General features: G+C 45.4%; 1 protein-coding gene across 1 annotated transcript in view; it reads right to left on the reverse strand.

Moving 5' to 3' along the window:
* Positions 1-8,081, reverse strand: part of Adra1b (adrenoceptor alpha 1B) — a 57,329-nt gene extending 49,248 nt beyond the window's left edge. Inside the window, exon 1 of the mRNA XM_027425260.2 lies at positions 7,133-8,081. Coding sequence (XP_027281061.1) covers positions 7,133-8,081 — 949 coding nt within the window. The remainder of the gene's footprint in view (positions 1-7,132) is intronic.
* Positions 8,082-12,096: the final 4,015 nt, after the last annotated feature.

Here is a 12,096-nt window from a genome sequence, read left to right on the forward strand (position 1 = left end):
TGACAGGGTTGCCAGTTTTTTAAAAAAACTTTATCAAGTAGAACATTACAACACACACACACACACACACTCACACCATTTACTCACACCATACAACTATTATCATTCATTATCATCTTTCCGTCTAAAATGCTATTTTGGTGTCTTAAAATAGAAAGGATGTAGTCTTCAGATTGAAAGGACAGTCATTTAGATTGAATACATTTCATTTTTAAAAGAACACAATGTTTTCTTCATCTTTGTCATGAGCTAGTGGAAACTTTGGGCATCAGATCTCTGACAAATTTGGGGGAAGCAGAATACTAACAATGGATATTTACTGAGTACCTAGTGTGGAGTCTGATGGATTCTACCATTTTCTAGGTGTGTGACCTTGGGCAATTATTGAGCCTTTCTGAACTTGGTGTCCTCATCTCCAGAGGACAGGGATGACGTGACTTGCCTGAAGGGTTGCAACTCTACACAGTACTCCCTGTGTGGTGAGGATGCTTCCTCTATTTCTGTATTTGTGGGGACTCTAGTTCAAAGATACCATCATCCCTCTTGCTTCCTTTCCCATTGATTGGAACAAAGGCCTGGGTAGGACTGAGGATACTTTTGGCTGTGCAATGGAAGCTTGACCACATTTTCTTGGATTTCCATGGGGTATCCCATCCAGGGCTGCCTAGATGTGAAAACTAAATTGTACTGGATGCATGAGAATTCACCCAGGAAAACTTGGTAAGGGCTGAAGATTCTTGGTCTCATAAGAGATTCTGGCACAATAGGTTTCTGGTGGGGCCTAAAGGCCTGGGCTGTCAAAACTCTTCTGGTCAGATGCCCTTTAGTGTAGCTGGTTTTGCTCATAGGGGCTTTTGGCCTAAGGTCAGATGCTCTTTGCTCAAATCATGATAACATCCAGTAGGTCCTGCCCACTGTGGTGCTTTATGAGTCTTGAAAGATATCTGAAGAAAAGTCTGGAAGAAATCCTCTTGCCTGTGCTCAGGCAGTCCCTAATCCTGTCTTCCCCAGCTCAGCAAATGGTACCCAGATGGCTCTCTGCCAGCATCAGGGTTATTCTGGACACACTTCTCTCACTAACCTTCCTATGCCAAGCCACACTAAGTCCCCAACTCTGTCTGCCTCTTGCTATTTCCATTGTCACCTACATGGTCTAAGTCACTGTTTCCTCCCAGCACATTTGAAACCTCTAACTGGTCCCACATCCAGTCTGCTTTGTATGTTAGCCAGAGTGAACTATTCCAAAATCTTTGTGTGTATATGGTATGTGTGTGTTCACATGAGTATAGGTTATCCTTGGAGGCCAGAAAAGGGGATATAAGATTACCTGGCTGGAGTTCCAGATGGTTCTGAGATGCTCCATGTGGGTGGGTGCTGGGAGCCAAACTATGGTCCTCTTCAGGAACAGCAGCTGAACTATCTCTCTAGCCCCATACCATTTTAGAGATACATTCATACAGACTCTTTGGTGTGCTTCAACTTTTTTCCAAAGTGGCCAATGAAGTTAACAGTTAAGACAGAAATCTAGGGCTGGAGATGTAGCTCACTTGGTGCCTGCCAGATGTTCACAGAGGCCCAAGTTCCACTTGGGTGGTGCATGTGTATAATGTCAACACTTGGGAAGTGAAGGCAGGAGGACCAGAAGTTCAAGGTCATACTTGGTTACATAGCTAGTTTTGGCCAGAATGGGCTACCTGAGAACTTGTATAAAAAACAGCAAACAAATAAGCAAACAACCAAAGCAAAACCACCACCACCACCACATAAAGGAAAAACCAAAGCTCAAATAAAAAAACAAACCAAAACTAAATTCCATAATATGGCTCAAAGTCCCAGTATGGTCAGGCTTCTGCCCATGCCTATAGTCATATACATGGGTATATGCTTGCTCCCATCCTAAGCTCTGGGAGCTCTCCATCATTTCCTGCTCCAGGAAATCTTCCGGCTGCATGGATCTCTCTTCTACAAATATTATTGAAGTAGATGCTCTAAACTGTTCAACCTTCTCCCTCCATGTTATTCCCCTGGAACCTCATCATATACTTATCCCCTTTAAGTCATTTTAGTCTCTCATCACAGATACATTTGTTCTTCCTTTTGTGTTTTTACAAACTCCTGTTTACTTCACTAGTAAAGTAAGTTCTATGGCACTTAATTATTTTGCTTACCATAGTTTCTCTAGGAAGATTCCTGGACCCAGCACCCATTTGGTAAATTCATATTAACTCAGTGAATGAATACATGATTAAAGACATGACCCACATTCCTAGGGGAAAGGCAAGTCCCTCCACTTTTCTTCAGCTTATCTGACTGACTGACAAGAGCCTGGTTCCTAAGAATGCTTAGCACCCACATTGCAGGAGGTTTGGAGAAAAACTAGCTTTAAGTTTGAACATGATGGCATGCCCTGATCCTTTATTAGTTGGTGCCCCCCACTTTAGGGATAGCAGGATTTTACGACAGTGTCCCTCCTATCTTCTGACAGGGTGGAGACAGGGTGATTTGCAGTTTCCTGGAGAACATTTACTATGATAGCACAGGTTGCTATCAGTGGACAGAAAGGCCAGGTGCAGTGAGACAGGTAGTGGCCTGTTGTCATAGAGCGGGACTCAAGTCCTTGGCCTTTAACACTGACATGCTGTGTGACCCTGGAAAAGACTCTAACTGTGTTGAGCTTTGATATATTCATCCATGAAGAGGTAGCAGTTACTCTACAGGGCATCTCTGTGAGGGTTAATGTGATAATGCCATAGGAATCCCAGTAGAATGTCTCTACAAGGTATGTATTCAATAACCACATGTTGACTAGGCAGGTAGGGACCCTATTGAGTTTTGGTTCAACAACCCAGCTTCTAGAACAGAGTCAAGGACATAGTAGGCACTTTAGGAAGTCTTTGATTAGCTATTTTTAAAAATGGCCAAATATCATGGACTCTCTGAAGTCTTGAGGTCTACTGAGAGCATGATAAATATGGTTGATACCAATATACTATATTTTAAAAGTTGTGAGATAGTATACTTTAGGTGTTCTCAAAATAAAAATGATGAATATGTGTGATATAACATGTTAATTGGTTTAATTTAGCTATGCTATTGTGAACATACTGTATTCTGTATCATAATTGTGCATGACTTTATTTATGAGCTAAATAAATGAATGGAAAAGAAAAAATAAATAAAAATAAAAAATAAAAAATAAAATAAAAGTGGCCAAATGTATTTCCTCAGTAATATTTCCCTCTTCTAGGGAGGATTGATTTCCTGTTTATAAAAAATTTCCTTCTCACAGAATTCTGAAAGCAGTTGCTTTCCTCAAGGGACTCTCAAAAGCTGATTTGGGGATTCACACACATGTTTGTGGGGGGGTGACTCTGTTCTAGGTTATGTCTGAGACCTTCATTCTCACTTGTGCTCATAGTTCACAAATTCCACGGAGCTCATTTGAATGAGAAGAGAGACAAATCAATGGAGGGATCGCTGTTTGGTTCCAGTACTATATGGAGCACAACTGTTTCTTTGAAATTGACCTTCATTTATTTGGAGGGGAGAGCAGTTAGTTCAATAATGGCTTCCTGGTGCCTTTCAGCATTTTAAAAGGCGGAAGAAAGATTTGGAGCAAGGCAAGTTTCCAGTGTTTTCTAAACAGCCCAGTAGACCCAGCCGCTTGTTGGCTGCCTGGTGCTTCCTACCACCCATCCTCACATCTCATATTGAAATGTACACTCCCTCAGGAGTCCTGCCACTTCCTCAGACTTTGAGCAGTTTCTCTCCCCTCTGGTGGGAGTTGGTCTTCATTGTCATACCATGCAGCTGGAGGTTCTCTTGGACATCATGCCTGGTCCATGGGATAGAAAAGCTACTATATTCTAGTCCAGATTCTCTGACAGTCTCTGGGCCAATTCCGGGGCCAAAGAAAGAGGTCCTTGTTTGATGAAGTGCATCTCTGACCCTGAATAAGTGAGCATTGGTCCCTGATTCTACTTGGTCTGAGGCAACAGGGGAAGGGTGGGGAGAGATGAGTGCAGTGGTGCAGGTGGGGAGGGCTCCACAGGAGACTTCTCTGCAGGTGGCCTAACACTGCTCCCAAAAATAAAAATAAGGGAGGAAGAAAAACAAATGGGGCCTTAGAGCAGGGTCCTGTAGGGTTATGTCTGTTTTCTCTCCTTCTAGAAGGAATCCCAACCCTTCTCTCCTATGGAGAAAACAAACACAGCTATGGAAATCTCATGCCATCCAGGCACCTGCAAGTCTAGATGGATTGGAAATTACTCCTACCTGTACTTCCCTGCATGTCACTCATAGCCTTTCTCACGTCTGCTTTTGCCTTCTCTGAGGAAAATGTCCTTGATGTAAAATTTAGGATTTAGAACCTTCTTCAGATTCCAAAAAGTGCTTCTATTGCCCAACATGCTACTTCTCACTGGGTGTTGTTCTACCTGGAGGAAGTAGGAACCTACAGATCCATCTTTCTGTGATGTCCTTAAATTATTAAGAGAGCAAGCATTGGTCATGTACCTTCTGTTTGAATTCTTGACTACATTTTTGCAGCCATTACAAACCCACAGCTCATCTACAAGGATGACCTCACCTGTTGGGTTTCCATGGATGAAGAATGCTCATTGGACCCACTCAGTGACAATACATTGGAGGGTTCCAAGATGACCATGGCATGGATAGTAAGTTTTCATTGACAGGAGAGGACAAGCTCCGAAGGCAACACAGTCTGGGGGAGTGGATGACCTTTTACTACTATTACATGGGTACTAAGGACCCCAAACACAGGCATGAGCAGAAAGCAAATGAAGAGACTGAAGGCAGATATAGGATACAGAGAGAAGCCATATCATCTCACACCACTGGATGGCTGGGGAAGGTCCAAACTTGCAGCATTTAAGAATGCTGGGCTCTAAAGAGGGCTAAGAGATGCTCTAACCAATGATTCTCAAAATCTCAACTGTGATCCACCTTTTCAGAACCTGCTGGGGTCTTGTTAAACATGCAGATTCTAGATCCATTTGATTTACTAAATCTAGGCATCAGTAGGTTGAACCCAAGGGTCTACTCTATGGAGTTCCTTGGGTGATCATTATACTCAATATACTTTCCCTTGGTCTCATTCAATCATCTTGTTCTCCAGACAGAGAGGCAAAGCAACAAGTCCAGGGGCACAAAGCTAAGTGATGGCCAAGATCAAAGCAGAACTCTGTAGCCTGTACCACCTGAGCCTATTCTTTTCATGTCAACTTGTTGAAAGCTCCTGTTCCCCATGAAGCTCAGAGCCAAGGATTGCACTGGTGATCATTTATGAGTCCTATTGGATGATTTTTCTTCTTTTTTTGATTTTTTTGATTTTTCTTCTTAAACATGCCCTGGTCATAGCTTCTGTATGTTGGTGGGTAGATCTGGGAGGAAGTAAAGGTGCTGCATTGGCAAAAGTGTATAGGGGAAACCCACCATTGTCTCCAATAGAGCGACTGGGGCTTGGTTTAGAACTGACATCTAACTTGAATTAAATACTTGCTGAGGTTCAGATTCTATCTTGTCTTTTCCTTACATCAACACAAACCCTTGAAGCAAAGACTAATTAGTCCCATTTTGTAGATGAAGAAACTGAAGCTCATATAGGAGCAGTAGTGATTACTCTAAGGTCATATGGCCAGTAAGAGACTAAATCACTCCTACACAGAACTGTGATCTTAGTGATGGTCCAACACAATGCAAGCTAATTCATTGTTAACCAAACAAGCCTGCCAAAGGTCCCAAGACCTTGAGAAGGAGAACCATTCTCCTCTACAGTGGGGTGTAATCACTCCTGGGGCAGAATTTCAAGCTCTTTGTATTTAACACCATTGAGAAATACTTCTGAACAGAATTATTCTGCCAGACTTCCTTAGAAAAGATTACAGAGACAGTGTTACATAGATCATTTTTTCTTATATAAAAAGAAAGAAACTCTTGGTAACCATTTACTTTCTTTTCATTCACTTTTTTCTCCCAGAAGCAGCGTGACTCTGGAGTCATAGCTGCTGGAGGGGTTTGGTCGCCCCTGAGACCCTGCGGCATGACTGTAGGAGGTCTGTAGTATATGCAGTAGCTGTCCCCTCTTCTAGTACATGCCCTGAGCACTTCCTTCCATTCATTTTCCTCCAGTTCTCATCAGGGATAGGAGAAGAAATCAAAGCAGATCAATGCACCAGAAAAGGGACAAGGATCTCCTAAGCCTTGTGAATAGCATGTCACTGCATCTCCTCTCTGTTATTTCAGCTAGACCTTGGTATTCTTCCCTAGCAGGAAGCAGTCAGCCTTTTGAACAATTTTACTAGGGTCACCAAGCCCCAAATGATGGACACATTTTTGTAGATGGGGCAGAAGGCACTGAATTCTATCTTGCTTAGTTTTGGCATCTTATAGCCAAAGGTGAGGGTCAGCTATAATTAAATTCTGAATATATCATAAATCACCAGAGTTGGGAGCATTTTGGGGTGAAAATTGAGAATGTTTCTCTTTGAAACCCCAAGCTTCAGAAACTTAAAGGCCCCTGAAAGCTACGTGGCTGTAAAATGCTATGATATCTGGTAAGGATGACACAGTGCAGAAAGAGGAGAGCCAGCCGTGAGAGAGGAGGGGGGAGGAAGCTGCAGCCACTGCATGGCTGAGAAACGTGGTCCCTGCAAATATTGAATGAACACTGCCTCTCTCTGTAGGAGCCGCCTCCCTGCTTCTCCAATGCCGCGTCTGCAGTAACTACAAACTATTTGGTATGCTGCGTTAGTGACGCTGCCTTCTCAGACACATCGTTACTACCGAAATAACACTGGTGTGATGTTGGAGCCCAGTGTCCTTTTTAATTATTAAACTGAGGCCAGTGAGTGAGTCATTCTACATCCCAGATTCTCCTCCCATGCTTCTATTTCAAGTGCCTAGTACCTTAGCTTTTTTTCACCAACACCTGAGTTGGTTCTTAGCCAATCCCCCTATCTGCAAAGCCTTTGCAGAACAAACAGTATTATCCAGTCTCCAAACACACATTGATGTGATTGAAAATAACCAAACCCACACAAAAACTTTAGGGTGAGACCATTAGGAAACCCAAGGAAAAGGTCTTTCTCCCTTCTGCCAGTCCCCTACTTACCAAGTGGGAGAGCGATGAAGAAGGGGAGCCAACACAAGATGAACATTCCGACTACAATGCCCAAGGTTTTGGCTGCTTTCTTTTCCCTGGAGAACTTAAAAAGTTTGACAGCTATGGAACTCCTGGGGTTGTGGCCCTTGGCCTTGGTACTGCTGAGGGTGTCCTCATGAAAGTTCTTGGAGTGGATCCTCAGGGTCAGCTCCTTGGAGTTGGACATCTCCTTCATGACTCCAGCCTCCAGGTTCTTGGTGGTCCTCTTGGCCACGATGTAGACCCGGCAGTACATGACCAGAATGACCGCGAGTGGGATGTAGAAGGAGCCCAGGGAGGAAAAGAGGGCATAGAAGGGTTCTTCTGTGACTCCACATTCCTTGTCGTCGTTGGGAGCAGGTTCTTTCCAGCCTAGGAGAGGCCCGATGGAGATGACCGTGGACAAAACCCATACACTGAGGAGTGCCAAGATGGCCTTCCTGCGGGTGACTAGAGTAGGGTACTGCAGAGAGTAGCGCACCCCAATGTAGCGATCAATGGAGATAGCACATAGGCTCAGGATGGAGGCCGTGCAGCACAGGACATCCACCGCTGCCCAGATGTCACAGAAGATGCGTCCCAGAACCCAGTAGCCAAGCACTTCCAGGGTAGCGGAGAAGGGCAGGACTGTGAAACTCAACAGCAGGTCAGCAATGGCCAGGTTGACAATGAAGTAGTTGGTGGGCGTCCGCAGGTGCCGATTGCAGGCCACTGACAGGATGACCAGGATGTTGCCCACGATGGCAAAGAGGATGAAGGCACCCAGCACCAGGCCCACAGAGATGGCCCTGGTGACGTCCAGCTGGGGCAGTGTGGAGTTGCTCGAGGTCTGGTTGGGGCCAGTGAAGTTGGCATCTTTCAACTCTCCCCAGTGGGCAGGTGCTGATGTGTTGTGGCCGGTGTCCAGATCGGGATTCATTTTAGAGTCCGCCCTCCATAGCCAGGGAGGAGATTGGGCTCGGAAGGGCTGCGACCAAGGCTCCTCAGCTGCCCAGAAACTTTACTCCCTCCGTGGTCTTCTTTTCAGAGGCGTCTTCCAGGCGAAAAGTCATCTCCCCCGGGCAGCCTAGCCCGGCAGCACGTCGCCTGCCTGCACCCAGCGGCTCGCTTGCCTGTCAGAGGGAGGAGGAGGAGAGAGGGGACGAGGCGGCAGCTCCAAGTTTAATGGTCCACGTCAGGCGCGCCTGGCCGGGCTGGCGCGGGAGCGCGGGGAGGAGCGGGCGCCGGGCCGGGTGTGCCCGGCTATGCCCGGCCCGCGGCGGGTCTGAGGACCGCGGTGCCTTCTCCGCCCAGCGATCGCGAGGAGGGTCTGCTTTCAATGAGCCGCCTCTGGGCTGACTGCACGGCAGTGACATCAGGCGGGGAAGCCCGGGCGCCCTGACTCTGTGCGGCACTAGGGGGCAATGCGGGTCCAGCCAAGGCGCGCAGCCCCGACGCCGCCGCCAACCGGATCGGCCAGGAGACCAGCCGCGCCCGGCACCGTTCTCTCTGTGGGGATGGGGCTAGGGGCAGAGCCGGGATCTGGCTGTGAGAATCCCGGCTCATACACCCCAGGGGGTCCGCTGGGATTATTTTCCCTCCTGTTCACGCTTCAGTTAAAAGGTGGGCTGGGAATGCTTACCTCTAATGGGGGCTCCTGGAGTTAAGTCATTGGCTCAGAGGGATGTACAACTTGTCCAGCTTCTACAAAAGGAAGAAAATTCCAGGGTTAGGCAGATGGTAGGGACTTGAGTAACATCTGAGACCAGCCATGTACTTTATTTCCCTCTTGTATATAACCTCTTTGGCCTTGATAAAACCTAGGCTTCTGTTCGCTCATTCATTCGTTTGTTCGTTCGTTCTTTTATTCCTGCACACATTCGTTCGGTGGGTGGTTAATGTTCACTTCCAGACAACGGTTCAGTTCTAGGCACTATTCTCCAAGAGCTGCAGTGGTAGCCAGATTCCTGACCTGTATGCCTGAGCTTACATTCTAGTGAGACTAGACAAAAGAAACAAACAAGCAAAATTTGAGGTATGTCATCTGATGGTAGAAGTTAAGAAGATTAAATGAAGACAGGAACATGCAACCAGGGTATGGAGGAATAGGAATTGGAAGCTGGCTTTGTTTTTAAGCATGAGGATCACTTTGAACTCTTGATTTTCCTATCGTCAACTCCTGAGGGTTGGAATTACAGGTATGCAAGGCCATTGCCAGTTTATGCGATCCTGGGGATGGAACCCAGGGCCTCACACACGCTAGGCAAGTACATACTCTACCAACTGAGCAACATCTCCAGTCTGAACTCATGTAAATAGGTACTTGGAATGTCACTAAAGAGAGACTTAGCAAGGGATGGAGGGGAAGGAGGGAGGGAGCTAGTTGGCCCTGTGGGAGTAAAGAGCTAGGGCAGATTGCCAAACTCTGGGGAAGGGGCTTGGGGGATCTTGGTTATCTGTTGGCTCTTTTCTTGTATTGCCTTATATTCATGTTGGATATTAAGCTACAAGGTCTGTTTTCAGAGGTGGATGATGGTATGTAATTATAAGAAGGTGGGGAAGAGAAGCAAACCAGAAAGAGTTTTCTTGCTAGTTTTTTTTTTTTTTTAAACAAGGTCTTCCTATATACTCCAGGTTGATTTTGAACTCAAGATCCTAATGTCTCCATCTTCTGGTGTTGGTTAGCCCAAGACATAGGTCCTAGTCCATGCGCTAGGCTCACTTTTGCCTTTTCTCATAACCCAATGAGAGGAGACTTAGTCTCATTCGGATTTCTGCTTTGAGGATGGGACTCCAGTTCACAGGGAAGTTGAACCCTTTGTTCATGTAGATATACCTATTGAAGAGAGGAGCTGTGAGGTGGAGTTGAACCCCATTGCTGGGTCTTCTGTTGTAGAATATTATTTCAACCTTAAAATCATATTTGTTACATTTGTTCATGCTCTGGAACATTTGTTTAATGATGCAAAGATGTGTTTCATTCTTTTATGCTACAGTTGATTAACTATGATTCTGCATTACTTTGCCTGACTAAAACACCTGGTTGGTCTAATAAAGAACTGAATGGCCAATAGCAAGGCAGGAAAAAGGATAGGCAGGTCTGTCAGGCAGAGAGAGTGAATAGGAAGAAAAATCTGGGAGAGAAGATTGAGGCACAAGAAAAAGAGGAGGAGAGAGGAGACTGGGGGCCAGCCACCCAGCCACACAACCAGACACGGAGTAAGAAGTACAAAAAGGTATATAGAAATAGAGGAAGATAAAAGCCCAGAGGCAAAAGGTAGTTGGGATAATTTAAATTAAGAAAATCTGGCTAGAAACAAGCCAAGCTAAGGCTGGCATTCACAAGTAATAAGTCTCTCTGGATGTATTTCTTTGGGAGGTAGATGGCAGGTCCCCCAGAGAGTCAAAGAGTAAATAAACAAAACAAAACAAAAAACTAATGAACAAAAAACTACAGTTTCCCTACTTCAATGCTGAGCACTTAGCTACAGATTCACACTGTTCTCATAGGGGCAAAGCAGGGGACAGAGTGAATGTTATAGATGGAACTCTTTTTAAATGGCTCATTTTGGGGCCCAAGTTACTTTGGCTAGCATGGGACCCACATCTGTTGAGCTCCTGCTGATAGTAAAAAATTTACTTATTTCCTTTCTTCCTTTCTCTTTTTGACTGGGTCTTGCTATGTAGCTCACACTAGCCTGGGACTCACTATATAGCCCAAGATGACCCCAAACTCCCACCCACATCCTTTGGTCACAGCCTCCCCAGCACTAGGATTACAGGCATGAGCCACCACACCCAGCTTGCTTATAGCCCAAGATGACCCCAAACTCCCACCCACATCCTTTGGTCACAGCCTCCCCAGCACTAGGATTACAGGCATGAGCCACCACACCCAGCTTGCTTATTTTCTTTCTTTAACAATTCTTAAGAGAAGCATAACTGTTCGCCATAGACACAGAAAACAGTGGAGTAGAGAGTTAGCTATATACTAGTGATACAAGGTCGGACAGGGTAGTTGCTGCTGAACTGAAATGAGACACCTACTAAACAGCTAAAAGCACACCACAGAGCCCACTGAGAACCCACTGAGACTCTCTCCACATAGCCACAGCAAGCAGATGCAATGAGAAAACCCAGTGCATTTGACATTTTTTTTTTTTTTTTATGATGGCAAAAGGCCAAGGAGCTCGTACACAGGCACACACACACACACACACACACACACACACACACCTACCTTATAAAGAGCAAATCTGAGATTCAAAATTGGTTTATCTTTATTACCAAAGAGAATAGTTTATTGTCCAGGTGAGGACTTGTGTCTCCACTCAGTGTCAGGATGTGGGAGAGATTATCGAGGCAGAGCGGGAAGTCAAATATCCTTGCAGATTTCTGACATGCTGTTATTTACCAGTGTCTTTCACACAGGCAAAACAAACATGTCCCACCACAAAGCAAATAGCAGCCTTAACAGCAGACCTGAGGCAGGGCCCCCACTAATCAAACCCTGCGATGGATGGTCATTTCTTTGCTTTCCTCTGTCCTGAGCCTCACTGGAGACACCTCTTCACCCTTCTGGCAGAGTTTTGACCCATGGAATTGTTTAGGTATCATGAGGCTACAGACGATATTTCATTTTCTCGGTACTCCCTGGGGCACAGCCAAGCACAGAGTTCTGACTCACTCAAGGCTTGGGGAAGAAGAATCTTTTCATTACCCATCTTATTACATTAGAAACCTCTGGTGTTGCACACTTTCATTTGTGTGAGTCCACTAGGAGAAGCCGTCACTAAATCTGAAGAGAGGAGAAACTGAGGCTGGCAGTGTTTACTGAGGGCATTTATAGGAGGAAATCTCTCTCCTGGAACTATACAGTTATCTTATTTTATTTATGGCTTACTCTGTCTTGCTCTCCCCACTTTCAATCCAATCAGATATTGACAGGTGCATCT

This window comes from Cricetulus griseus, chromosome 7 (genome assembly GCF_003668045.3).
Source record: "Cricetulus griseus strain 17A/GY chromosome 7, alternate assembly CriGri-PICRH-1.0, whole genome shotgun sequence".
In the NCBI taxonomy this organism is placed as follows: domain Eukaryota; kingdom Metazoa; phylum Chordata; class Mammalia; order Rodentia; family Cricetidae; genus Cricetulus; species Cricetulus griseus.